The 14,670-nt window shown below is 37.6% G+C and overlaps 1 protein-coding gene across 2 annotated transcripts in view; it reads right to left on the reverse strand.

Annotated features, from left to right (window-relative positions):
- Positions 1-14,369, reverse strand: part of LOC107224095 (cationic amino acid transporter 3) — a 17,958-nt gene extending 3,589 nt beyond the window's left edge. Inside the window, exons 1-8 of one of the 2 annotated variants that reach the window (XM_015664018.2) lie at positions 14,019-14,369; positions 2,909-3,192; positions 2,121-2,249; positions 1,462-1,722; positions 1,077-1,363; positions 747-984; positions 546-648; positions 285-445 (exon numbers count right to left, since the gene is read on the reverse strand). In XM_015664018.2, coding sequence (XP_015519504.1) covers positions 285-445; positions 546-648; positions 747-984; positions 1,077-1,363; positions 1,462-1,722; positions 2,121-2,249; positions 2,909-3,143 — 1,414 coding nt within the window. In that variant the 5' untranslated portion in view covers positions 3,144-3,192; positions 14,019-14,369. Of the gene's footprint in view, positions 1-284; positions 446-545; positions 649-746; positions 985-1,076; positions 1,364-1,461; positions 1,723-2,120; positions 2,250-2,908; positions 3,193-14,014 lie in introns of both variants that reach the window. The other variant, XM_046740578.1, reaches the window with a different exon arrangement.
- Positions 14,370-14,670: the final 301 nt, after the last annotated feature.

Consider the following 14,670-nt stretch of genomic DNA (forward strand, 5'->3'; position numbering starts at 1 on the left):
CTTTTATTGATATGTATGGTATGTTCACACACTATTTTTACAATACGAAATTTATCACATTTTCGACAATGGCAGCAGGTTTCTTTTGAAGTTTATCTTATTATTATTTTTCAAATCAAGAATTGGTTCTGAGAGTGCTAGTTGAATAAAAGTGCAATTGCCTTCAAGATTTTAGACACGGTTATTGTTTTCACACTCTTCTATGTATATGGCAAATGATAGATGCAGTGTCACCCGAACTTCCAGTTGATATTTAAGACGACACTAGCCTTATCGCAACTTACCGAAAACAACAATACCCCAGCTGGCAACACGACCAGAGAATTTAGTCGGCTCCTTCAGACCATTAAGATTGAAGATCTGTTTGAAACCAGTCCACAAAGTCAATTCTGGCTCCAGAACGTAATTGTCAACCACGTTACTGTGCGAGGATTCAGGCTGATACCTAAATTTTCACACACAACAATCTTAAGGTACACCGTAAATTGTGACATCTGTGAGAACCACCATATACCGGCCTTTCAAAAATAATGCAAGCAATTTACCTCAGAATTAAAACACACAAAGCTACAATCGCATAGGCCATAAGTGTTCCGATGGACATCATGTCGATGAGTTGATTTATATTAAATATAAGTGTCATGAAGCCTGGAACGAAGATTGAAAAAAATGAAACAATTCATTATGCAAACAACGTGTCAGCTCTTTATTGTCACGAGAATCTACGTTTTAAGACATAAACTCACCAGAAAGGAGTCCGGAAACCATAGTACCATAAAGTGGAGTCTGAGTCTTGGAATTGACAATACCCAAGAATTTGAAAATAATTCCATCAGTCGCCATGGCGTACAAGACTCGGGGTAAGGGAAACATAGCCCCAAGCATGCTTGTGCATAATGCAAAAACCGCACCGACATTAACGATCCATTTGATAACGGGCCATCCAACTTGATCAAATACGTAGGGAAAAGGTGCTTCCGCATTCTGAAAACGGTGGATAATGTCATTTTGAAATAAAAACGGAACTGCGGATTGTATGGTGCGTTATTGGATTGAAAATTGAATGACTACGTTACCTGATCGTAGTAGGGCCACATCATCGTGAGCACGGTTGAAATGGAGAAATAGGCAAAGAAGACTACGGTTAAAGATATGACGATAGCCAACGGTATGTTCTTCTGGGGATTTTTGGCTTCTTCTCCGGTGGTAGCTATCGTGTCGAAACCCACAAAGGCATAAAAACACGTCGCTGCACCAGCCAAGACCCCATTGAAACCAAAGGGCATGAAGCCACCCACTCCGGCAGTTTCCGTATATCCCGAAGGAATGTCTTCTTGGGCGATGAACCAATTTCCTGGATCGGCTGTATCGAGCGTCGGATAACACGTCGAGAAAGAAAGCATAAGGATCAGACACGAGAAAAATATCGATGAATTACTGCTCGTTGTAATCTCTGGTTACCGTTCATTGATCCAGCGACTATGATCACCGAGAGAGTCAGCAGATTAATGGTGGTGAACGCGTTGTTCAACCACGAAGACTCCCTCACTCCAGTTGCAAGTAATACAGCTAGCAGTAACACCATGCCAAAGGCAAAGAAGTCCGGATATTCAGACAGGAAAGAAACGTTTATTGGCATTGCTTCTCGCAATGCTTTGCTCATCACGTTTCCAACCAGGTAATCAAGGTAATTGCTGAAACCTCGAGCAACGCTCGCTGTACCTGTAAATCATAATAATTATAAAACAGTGCTCATTCGTGTTTCTAATGCGACTGATGACTGTGCGAGAGCGATTATCACGAAAAAATGATACGAGAATGATTATATTTCTTGGTTTTGGTACTACGGTTAATCATTGGTCGTGTGGTTGGAAATCGATAAAATTCACAAGACGTGATGATTCAGACATTCTCAGAAAAAGAAGTCTATCACAGAGATTTGCAAAAAATTAATCGTAGAATTTTGGTCGATAATCACGGAAATCTAAATGGGATTACAAAGAGAACCGAGGATGAAAGTTGAACAAGAATTGAAGAATGATTTGAAAATAGTAGAAAATAGTAGAGAATACACATTGATCCAGATATTATACGTTAAATGAGTATACATGTATAATTACCTATTACGTATTCTAAGATGAGATTCCATCCGATCAAAAAGGCAACAAATTCTCCAACCGTCACGTAGCTATAGACGTAAGCAGAACCTGCTTTCGGTACTCGTGAGGCGAATTCGGCATAGCATAATCCTAAAACGTTGTAAGGATATGGTTAAAAATAGTAACGGAACTTCAACAGCGGTAGTAAACGGAAAAAATTATCGTTCTCGGCACGTTGCTTGGTGAATTTTTCATCATAAAATAAACAGCGTAGATTCATTTCTGTTTGAGAAAATGAAATTATAGTTTCGTGTGAAAATTTGCTTATAAATATAATATGGCCGATGATTGAACCCTCGGCCAGCTTTGTGGGGTAAAAATTTCGATTTAGTTGATAAATGGACAGATCGCAGCGTACACCGAAGTACGAAAATCCTGTAATTTTAGAACTCTACGCCTTAAAGTTTTCGCGAAATAAGTCGATCTGCAATTTTATCACTTTTTCGAATTGCAAGTTCGTCCTTAGACTTTTACCAATTTCGAAGCAACGCGAACTGAAGCGTCAATGTTTATAGCTTATTTGATCACGGTATAATTTCGGTATTTTGCATTTCTGTACTTTATTTTTTTTTATTTTTTTGAAAAGAAATCTTGGCACGTTACGAGGACAATAATTTGATGAATACCCACGATTATCCCGAAATTAAATTATCGAAAAGAACCGATTATTGGCCAACCAACCCCTCGTCAAAACTGATTAAAAACGGGGTTTTTCATTATTAAAAATCAATGGTCATGATTATACGTGCCTGCCAATGCGGACGCTGCAGCGGCTATCAAAAACGAAATGCAGACTGCAGGTCCGGCGGTATCTTTCGCGACAGCTCCTGCAAGGACGTACGCTCCAAGACCCAGAGTGGAACCAATTCCAAGGGCCGTCAGGTCAAGCAAACCGAGGCATCGAGACAAAGCGGTATCAGCCGTGATATCTTCCTGCGAATCCAGTCTACGCCGGGATAATGCTGCCCAGCATTTTGCTGCCATTTTGTGCCAATATTTCAGCGTTGGAATTCAATTCTCCCTAATTTATTATCTGAAAAGAGAAATCAGTTTCAGAAAAGCGATGCGCGCAAGGAATTTACAATTTAACAGGGAACTTCCGACTTGCTAATACGTTATGCCATTTTTTAACTTCCCGTTTCTCTGTTTTCACAGAAAGATCTCAACGTTTCGGGATCTAGAAAATCACCTACGATCACTTTCGGCTGGACGCTGTGTGCCTCCGTGTGTGTAATCAATTTATTTGCCCGACGATATCTCGAGAACGTATCGTTGGATTTCAATTATTTTGGTCTCAATCGACGGAGCTTTTCCAAATTTAGAATTGATCCGATTTTGGCTTTTATCGGTTCAGTACTTTTTTAATTATTTAAACAACACAATTACGATAAATAGAATCAAAGTATACCTTGATGAACGAATTTGAACGAAAATTGATACCGTATGGATTTTTGGGTCGTTGATCACGAATCCAAAGTCAGGTTTTTTTTTCGAAAGTCATAAATCGATATCTCAAGAACCGATCAACAGATTTTTATGATTTCGGTCTCGACGAACGCGGACCTTTTTTAGGTCAGAACTAAGCAGATTTTGGAGTTAATGGGTCAAATAATTTTTCTGTTATTTAGAGGGAAATCATTACGATAAAATAAAATGAAAGATTTAATTTGTTTATGTTTTATGAACTCGAAACGCATATCCAAGCGGGAAGTCCTTAGGCTGACTCATCAACATCGGCCAAATTACCCACTTGTTTTAATTTGATCTATTTCCCATGGTTGATTTTAACGATGTACAATTAACGTTCACCGAGCATACACTCAAGGCAAATATAGTTAGAGATTGTGAGTAAATATTGATAACAGAAGAAGTAACAATTCCAATCACGCTGCATATATTTTGTTATTAGAATAAATTCGGTCAGTTAAAGTTTCGAATTTGTAGAACTCATTTCAGTGTAATTGATACGAAAAGGAAAGAATGATCTCCTTTCAGAAAAATGATGTGTTTTTGGTGAGCCCCAAATTGATCTCTTTCATGCATTTCATAAGAGCAATGACTATACCTAAACTGTAGATAATTTAAATGAAATTCTCTGTATATTCAAGAGAAAAGTCGTTGACTTTGTTTTTACTGAAAACTTACCGAAACGATAATCTCTAAATCGTACAGATTCGAGTTTCGGATGACTCGCAACTCTTAGACAGTGCAAAAGTGTGATCAATGTATCCGACTTTGAAATCTTTTCGTTTTGTATAAAAACATATGCATAATCAGTATTCATTGAGATAGAAACATTTCAAGGATCAGAGTCAATGCCAATAATTTTCCGTACAATACGTCAAATATCGTTGATATATTCTGCATTTTTTACTCTTACAACGTGGGTTCGTAATAAACTGTAAGGTTTTTCTCAGCCCAGAGGAACACGTGTGTAAGAACCGTTGTGTAATTACTCATATCTTGATAGTAAAGGCGATAAAAGCTTACGAGCTTAGTCGGAAGTCTGTTCGTGTCTGGCTGAGCTCTCTCGTTATGAATGGTGTAATGCGTATGATATATAAACAAACATATCTCATTATAGATATGTTCGTAAATTACATCCACAGAGTATCGAATGAAATGATCCATACTCGAAGAGTTCTATATCACTTTGAATATCGAACGCATCTTTGTCTTTGCAATATCCGTAATATAATATCGTCTAAGCAAAAGTGGCCCTAATATTTCTCCCGGATAATTGAAGAGATGATCCTTTTATTCGCTCCAACCCGGCTGTTATCGGCAATTACTGATAATCGGTTTCCTAAAATGGGTTACAGAAAACCCGAACCTACACCGGTATCATCGAAGCCTCCTATCGTCAAGGCTGCATCTAAAAATCGAGGAAAGAAAAATGTGCTCTGAATGTAGTGACCTGAATTGAAAACGTTTGTTTGAATGTTGATTTCAGCCGATTTTGCACTATCGCGTATTGCGAGATAAAGGAACCAGACGTCGAGACGCTGGGCCGTGCGCCAAGTTAACATGGAACACAAAGTATTTAGTGACAAGGCTGATACGCGGTAGATTAAACAATTTATGCCCACAATGACAACTGATAGCCTATACTATCTGACGTTATGTACATCGATGCATATCGAGAATTCCAGCCGATATCTTATGCGGATCTTTTATCTAACAAGCTCGAACAGGCATTTTAATTATTAATTAATTTGATGATTTAATTTCCCGACATCTTACAATCAGCACTGCGTTACATTATTTCACGCATATCTACGATAAAGTCGATATACAAACGCGCAGCAGCTGCAATCGCTCTAACTTTCTATTAAATTCACTTTACTTCTTTTGGCGTACCTTTACAAGTCCGGATTTTATGTCCACTCTGTTCGCCAATTTGTACTGCTTTTCTACGAGAAAATGTTGCGAGGAAGAGGAATGATAACTAGGCTAGTCAACGGAAGCTCGAAGAAGAGTGACCGATATTTGCAGGGAGATTTTCTTTCAATCTTTACTAATTGTAAGCTTGAAATTTTACCCCCACCTTTTTCAATCGTTTTAAGAACCAGCCGAGGTTGTTAAATCAGCTGAAGATAAGAGGAGCAGCGAGTATAGGCCTGAGTCGTATATATTATTTGACACTTTTCTGATAAAATTTTGAATTTGATCGATTCGACTTTATATCTTTGACAATAATGCAGTAGAGTGAAATTTTTATACTTTAATCGCTACAGACTTATTGCACAGATAACTGGCCTTAATTAGCTCTCACATTAATCAACATTTGACGGATAATCAATTTTTTTCCAAACTGACCCAATCAACCGTCAGATTTCAATATTCGACCTATACAACGAACAATGTAAATAACTTATAATGTGTTACAATATGTTTAACAAACGCGGCCGGCACGTAAGCCCATTCAAAAGTCTGAATGTTTGTTGCACAGATCGAACGAATGGACTATAACGACGCTGCTGTTATGCGAAGAAAAACGAAAAGTTACGAACAAGTGTATTTACAGGTGAAGGGAAACGATAAGTGAAAGTGAAACAAGAGGGCACGTGAAGATAAAAGGTAAATAAAAAATCACTTCACTGCTGCTGTCCCAGATCAGTTGGTGGATACTTAAGAAACCGAAACGTTGTTGGCACGAAATTTCCACAAGTGGGAATGACATGGCAATAATTGTTATTAATACGTAAAACAAAATTTCCAAAGCCTCAATTGCGTGATCGATGCGTCAAATATATAACAGGTTACACGTATGTTCGCCTGAGGGATTTTTTGTGTATCAATCGTATATAACCGCTTTATTATTCTACGACGGACGTTAACCCCTCGTATTATGTATGCTTCACTGAAATGTGCAGATAAGTTTCTAGCCGATAACGATAACGGTGTAAACGCCTTTCAATTTCTAAACAGCCCGTTCTGTTTTGTATTTGGTTGAAAATTCCTCCGGGCTGGAATACTTGCACTTTTCTCTTTGAATAACCCGCTCTGCTGTTATTCAATGTACGCACAGTGAAAGGATTTGTTGAATTTACGAAACACAGCGTTGTATTGTAAATTGTTATAACAATCGTAAAATATGTCGAACGAAACGCTTCTGCGAATCGTATAAATGTTATTTGATTCAAGAGGAAAATTGGTCAGAAAAACAATTTGTGTTATCCAGTGAGACCGCTTATATTTCAATTAATATAATATTTCCTTTGTCTTACTTAATCACCATATTTAGTAAATTCAACTGGCTTGTTTGTGTGTTATGATACGATATAAAACAAAAACATATTTGAATGATCGACGCGTTGTGAAGATATGTAAATTGCAAACGTAAGAAATGCGTCGATTTTATCGTGATTGTGATAAGATTATAACGATCATAGCACGCGACACGCGTATCATTGAAAAATTCACTGGCTTAAGTGCGTAGATTATACGAGAGAGTAATCAGTTTTGCAAACGTGATATTAACAACTGCTAAAAATGACGAGACAAAAGGTGGCGTTACATAGCTTTTTTGACAGGCAAAAACAAAGAAGTGAAGAAAAAGAGCGTTAGATTGTGTAACGAGGAGGCAAACTCGGTCTTTTCGAGCCGAGCGTAAGTTTGCGATATGAGTCGAAGGTGAGCCGAAGACGCGAGGCGAAAAACGAAGCATGAAATTGAGGTTAGGGTTGCGTCATGTCAGATTTTTTCGCGACAGCGCATGCGTGCAGACTTAAAAGATGTCTTTTCGGCACTCGGCGCATGCGCATTCGCAGACTCACTCGACCGGCATAGAAACGGGTACTTTGTGCAAGAAAACGACGCATGGGAAAACGCGTAAAACATACTCGCGTTACATACACATTATTCGGGTATTATAGGAGCATAAAAATTTGTTAAAGTTGACCCCGCGTAGAAAAAGAAAGGATAAATTCGTGAATTATAATAAAACCGAGTGACTCAAGTCTGGAGCTTGAAAACGATGAATTGATTAATAAGTATAATTGTTAATAGACTCACTGAAAAAAATGCCATTTGTTGCAGTAACTAGAAAAATTCAGTAATACAAGTATCGTTAAAAAAACTGTTTGAATATTGTTGGAATTACGAAAAACGAGGGACGCCTAAACATTTTGCGCTATTGTCGATCCTTTATTGGTTATTGCAATGCAAAATTAGTTTGTGAGGCTTACTCTACTTTTTTAGTTAAACAAGGCTTTAACGTCAATTTATTCTTGCACGAGCGTTAAATTTTCGCAACAGTTGCAAGAAAATACATTAACAGTGATCGTAATGCGAAAGAATAGTAACGGATACTAGAGTTTCTGGTAACAGATAGAAAACTAATTTTCATTTTATACGTAGAACTATATTTTTCGATTGCTCTGAAAAACGAAAATAGTTAAGGACTGAGCGGTAACCGGAACTAAAAATTTCTCTCAGTTCTGTATTCGATACAATATAACCTCACCTCGTTGCGAAAGTAAGAGCAAATTATCCGCTGTGTAATAGTTGGCAATTTTTGCCAAGTGTCCATGTTTGAAACTGTGTTACGATTCGTTATCGAATGATCGCACAAGTTTGTCAGTTTATTACCGATAGTAGATTATATTACCCTCTTATTCGCCGTAATAGCAGGCAACGCACATGATTTATGTAAATTGCAATTGTCGTTACACGTTCTAATAAGGAAATAAGTTTTTTCTTTTTTCCTCTACGTAAATTCCGCATATTTCGAAAAGCGATGACTAAATGTCTGTTCCTGATTTATTGGAAATATTTCCTCGACGTATATCCCGAAGGACGAATCGCAGTTGCTTAATCGAGTTGTCGGCATTGTTAGAAAATAAACTGACATTCATCAACAAGAAAAATGATTGCAATTAAACTTCCTCGAGATTCTCGAATAACGTTGAATGTTAATTTTCTATTCCGCTGTTTTAGAGAAGAAACTTTTTTTTACGAACATCTAATTTAACGCAATTTTCAAAGCCGCGATTGAATTACTCGAATATTTACTTAATTTTTTAATACCATCCGCTCTGGCGAGTCAATTTTCGGATTGTTTTTCGCGTCTGTCGCACGCATCTGGGAAAGTTATCCGATAACGTATTGCAAAACCTACTTGTTGGATGGCGAAAATTTTTTGAAAAGAGCCGGAGCGTTGATTTGCACGTGTCCCCGATCGGCCAAGCCTTGTACACCTAAGTTATACAGCGTTCGACTGATCGCTGTAAAAAACTGGTTTGAAAAATGAGGCCGAGCCGAGGAATTTTTGCAGAAGTCCGCAAAGGTCTTTCGGTATCTCGATACAGCTACGCCGATCACCTTTCCGTACATTTAGACGTAGAGTGTGCAGAAACTGAATTAAGAATTCCTCCTTATGTAACTTTGCAAATGAGAAGTAGGTAATAAAAGTCGAATGAAATAAAATGAAATATTTGCTGTCACATCGGCATCTCGTTTGGCGATGAAAGTGCAAAGGAGTGGCAACATCGATAGCTAATTTTAAATACACTTGAAGATGCGGTTAAGATCGCAGCTTCGAATTATTCGAGGCATTCAATTAACACGAAAACCTGGATAATTGCAAACGAAAGCAGCGTCGATGCGTGGGCAGCTGATTGGCAAATATTAAAAAATACAAAAGCAGACGAGGAAAATTGAATCTCCGATTTTGGCACTGGGTTACAGGCGTAATTTATTACGCACTGAAACGAGCCGTCATCGTTTCTTCACCGTCCCTGCACTGTCAACGGCAATTAAATTTTATCTTACTTGCAGCCTCGCGCACGTATAATGATCAGTTCGAGCCGCTTCTGCAATGTAGGCTCTCTGTTGTAACGCGCAATAAGAGACTACGAAATAAACAATCACGGTTGCACTCTGTATGCATTTATCGTACAGTTACGCAGGTAGGTAATACAGGTGTGTCAATGCCAGCTTCACGAGGTACGAACAATATGTTGTCTACGAGTTTCGTAATTTCGCGCGCTGCGGACTTACGGGAATCACAATGGATCATGATACGCGTCTAGATACGTCAACGTCGCGATGCATCGATCGATCTCTGCCTCTTAATTAACACCGAACTTTAAAGAAATTCCGTTCAATCTCTAACGAACGTACAGACGCGAAAATTTAGCAATTTGTTGTGTCATAGTTGGCATGTATTTTAAAAATTTCACACTGAGGAAAATTTCATTTGTTACAGTAGCTAGAAAAATTGAGTAAAACATGTATCGTTAAAAAAAACTGTTCGAATGTTGTTGGAATTTCGAAAAACGAGGTACGCGTAAATATTTCGCGCTATCGTCGATCCTTTTTTGGTTACTGCAACGCAAAATCAGTTTGTGAGGTTTACTCTACTTTTTTAATTAAACAAAGCTTTAACGTCAATTTATCGTAGCACGAGCGTTAAATTTTCCCAAAAGTTGCAAGAAAATCTAGTAACAGTGATCGTAATGAGAAAGAATGGTAACTAACGGATACTAGAATTTCTTGTAAGAGGTGTAAAACTAATTTTCATTTTCTACCTAGAATTATATTTTTCGATTGTGGTAAAAAATGAAAATAGTCTAGGACTGAGCGGTAACTGGAACGAAAAATTTCTCTCAATCTATAAATTCGAAGCATACGAAAGCTTTCTAAATTTGTTAACATTTTTTCAATAACGTTATATGCACCGAGTGAAATTTATAGTTCTTATTATCATACGGTCCTTAATTATTCTCATTTGTAACTTCGATTTAGGCGTTAGTTAACTAAAAAATTTAGTCTACCGTACAAACATTTTTAATGTCGGAATAACCAGAAAGTCTAGTATTGACAAGTATAATTACGCTATTTCGCTACGTTTGCCACATTTTCTTGCAATATCGACAATGTTTAATACGTTATTGTAAAGATACCCAGTTAAACAGTATTTTCTGATAACCATAACAAATTGTATTTTTTCGGTGTGTAATCACACTTAGTGGAACTTGACCTCGCCATTTTTAAGAGAATTTTACAATTATAATACTGCTTATACTTATTGGAAGTCGCTCTTCCGGTTTGCCGTTACGTAAGAAAAAACCCAAGAAATCTGCGGTTGCATCCGTTTCTTTCCTTTTTTAACGATAATAAGTAAAGAAGTGATAATAATGCGGAAACTGATATTTCAAGGTTCCTGAATTTAACTAAGTCGGCGTTGTAATTTATTACACCTATACGCGATCAAGTCGACAACTGTTTGACTCTCTGTTGAAAATAAGGAAAATAAATGAAATAAGGAAAATAAATCAACCTAAATCATACGTAAGATAAAAAACGCATATTCGTTCGAATATTTGAACTTGGCGTATCGTGCTTTATATACATTTATACGGAGCATTCCACGTCGAATTATTAGCCCATGTACCTCATCCTCTTTGATTTTAATCACTTTTTAGTATGATGTTCATACGGTGCCAAACAGGTCTCGGATTATTTTTTCAGATTTTTTTAGTTAACGGTGAAATTTGAAAAAAATCGAAAAACCAATTCCGAAAACTACCATTTTCGTGGAAAAACTAAAAACTTGCGAAGAAAGTAGTAAATATTGAGAACCCATTATCGCGTGTTGCTCAAGAATCATATTTCGAATCACAGAATCAGTGTGAATTTTTTAAGATTTAAAAAAGTACTTTGTATAAACTTCACCAGTGGCGGAAGAAAATTTGAAAAAATTCTCTAGAACCTTTTGGGTTTGTAAGAACATCGTACTAAAAAATGATCAGAATCAAAGGGGGGTGAGGTATGTACGTACGTGGACTGCTTTGATTTTGACGTGACATGCCCCATATACATTACACAAGAGTTATAAAATATCGAACGAATATGTTACCTTAGATAATTTGATAGCCCTCTGGGCATGGTCTTACGATACACAAATCACGCGATCAACTTATCCGGTCAATTATGATTTCGCATGTCAAACAGGTAAGGAAGGAAAAAATGAAAGAAAAACTTCCCCCGACATAAATATCAGAATAAATTACACGCAGAAGGCTTGCATTTAAATTTTATGACGCAGGAGAGGACATTCAGGGAATTGGAGTTTCCGATGAAATTTTTTTTTCCATTTTTAAGGGTGCATAATGGAGTGCAAGCCAAAATAATGAGGACGTATTTTTTGTTTTTCGTTAAAAATGATAATTTTTCATGTTATAGGTGATTGAATTTCACTGATTTTAACATATATGTATATATATATCTTAACATGGGTGACGTCACAATGTTATAGTTTTCAATCTGTTATGTTAATGGCAGTTTTGATTCGATCGAAAAAATAAAAAATACGTCCGAAATATTTTTTTCCAATCTACAAGAATATGAAATAAAAAAATTTCATTGCAAACCCCAATCGCCTTTTCAATTACAGGTGCCATTCATTCTGAGAGTGTTTATTATCCGCGATCCAGGTTCTCTGCAGTATTATCCGCAGATTCAGTTTCACCATAGATACAAGGTAAATATATCCATGGTTTCATCAAAAATCCTCTTCGACCAATTATACGCTTCATGTATTTCCTCAATGGTTTTGATTTTCACGCAACGTGTTCGCATCGTTCGAAATAGCCACCAATTCCAAAGTTCGAAAAGCTTTCTGCGTTACAAATGCCAAACTGTGTAGTTCGAGCATTGATTAGGTATTACAGTTAATTTCGAAACGGATCTTGAAAAGATTCGCGTAGCATTTTAAAATCGAAGAGTTTATTTTTTCATTCAATTGTATAACAAAATGCAATTGGAAATAATCTGGTTCCCAAAGAGGTGAGAAAGCATTTGTTTTGTCAAATTATTCATCTAAAATTTGAACTTGAACAATTGGAAGTTTATAAATTAGTAAGCATTTCGAGATTCGGTATTACACTTCCATCTCCATAAATCTAACGGACAATCTACTTTACTAGTCGTTGTTATTTCAAACAATTAGAAAGTTGTACGCTTTTCGATAGTCCAAGTACATTATGCGAGCATATTGCATGGAAGGCTCATCATTTACAATCGAGTTGTAAAATGAAAGATTTTCCATATCCTGGAAAATGATATTTGGCACTGAAGATCAATCTATAATTACAGAACCCCGAGTTCGAGGCCCTTAAGTACTCCTTGTTCGATGCGTGTGTGAGTTATGCGCGCAATTACATCACACGAAATGTAAGACAGCCGACCTGCGTTTTAGGTCCGCTGTTGTAACAACCGGCCTTCGGTATTCGCGTAGAAATCTGTAACGTTTGTGGGCCACGATATCCGAGTTAAAATTTTGGTCGCTTTATCTAACGTGCGACTTTAATTTATTCCGGAAGTATGAATTCTAAACAGCAATTAAAAGAGCTAGGAATGTATAAAACTAATTTTCTTCCACCGAATGGTATATTATATCCACCTGCAGTTATAAATTTCAAATCTAATCGTGCTAATACGAATAATCCCATATGTGTGACAAATTTGCACATTTGTCTCGTAGATGCGATAACGTCTCGATACTCGATGGGATTCAATGTGTTATAGATTTTGTCATCGCTGATCGATCATTGATTCGCAAATACTCGCCTGTCCTTAGATTATGATAAATTGCGGAAAGTAGCCTGGACGCGTGTGCTGGAAATGCGTGAATTCCACTAATCGGAAGAGATAACAATCAATCAATTTCGCCGTCACTTGTCAGATAAAAATTAAGCACTCGCTGATCCCACGATCAGCTAAGAAAGTACTCCGCTATCTCTGGCGTAACAAAGTGTACGTTACAGGTAGACAAGATATCGCGTGTTCCCTTCTCTCTCCATCGGAATTGTTTCACTCGTTTTACAGACAATCATGCCTTAAGAAGCCGAAAATTTTTCTGCGCACAATACAAGAGGATAATTAACACTTCGGGTCGAATGACCGGCATTCATAGTCAACTCCTTTTTCAGTGTCATTTGAATAATTACTGAACCGAACAACTAGACTGTGAAACTGCCTTGAATATAAGAATTCTAATTTGTTACATACATATAGATACCCGCGTCCATGCGGTATAATATCGAGCGCGAAAAATGTGCTTTCGAAATTTCGAATGATAAATAGGACGACGTTCAGATATACGTATATATGTATAGTCTTTAAATATCTGCGATCTGACCGGGTCGAAGTGAAAATTGTTGAAATTCGTGAGAGAATACTCGACTTTCTTTCGCATTACGCATTCTAGCACACGGTATGTAATTATTATACGACAACAGTTTCTGCCAAGTAGAAGCAAAGTTTCGCGTGACAATTGTGCATCAAGCAAAGCGTCTAACGTCACAATTGTACGCAGATACAATGATTAGTGTTGTTTTTATACATACTCACAGAGGTTCTTCGGCGGTGATGATTGAAGTTCAATCAGAGTGTGATTAGTGAGACTTCGCACCAGACAGAACTTCGTTGTTTTCAGTCTAAGGTCGAGGAAGAGAACGAAAACGAGTAGATAATCGAAACGCGGAATTCCCCGCGGGCTCCGAAGTTGAGATAACAGAGACCAGGTGAAAAAAAAAACTGGGTCTCCACCCGAATCGATCATGCGGTCGAATCGGCTGCTCTCCGATTGCGAGTAAAGCGACGCGGATTGAAACTCTGCTCTGCGAAAGTTACGTCCGCTCTAAAGTACTCGAGGCTTTAAACTCTTGCGTCTAGAAATTGTAAAAGACATCGAGTACGTCGAAAGACTGTATCGGCGGCTCGAACCAAACGGCGGAAATTTCGCGAGTAGGGGGAAGCTTGCGTTTCGCCTGCCGTTTTTAACGACTGGAGGGGGGGAATTGCCGCTGGAATAACAGACCGGTGATTAACGGGCACACCTAATGTGACAGCCTAAAAAAAGGCGATTGTTGGGAATTTAGAAAAAAAGAAACAAAAAACTGCCTTATCAATTATTTTAAAATTTCAAGGGTATATTTGTACATATTTTGAGAATAGGCGGTAAAATTTTTGATCTCCGACGGCGCTGAAAAAAAAGGTCCTC

This window comes from Neodiprion lecontei, chromosome 5 (assembly GCF_021901455.1).
Source record: "Neodiprion lecontei isolate iyNeoLeco1 chromosome 5, iyNeoLeco1.1, whole genome shotgun sequence".
NCBI classification, from domain to species: domain Eukaryota; kingdom Metazoa; phylum Arthropoda; class Insecta; order Hymenoptera; family Diprionidae; genus Neodiprion; species Neodiprion lecontei.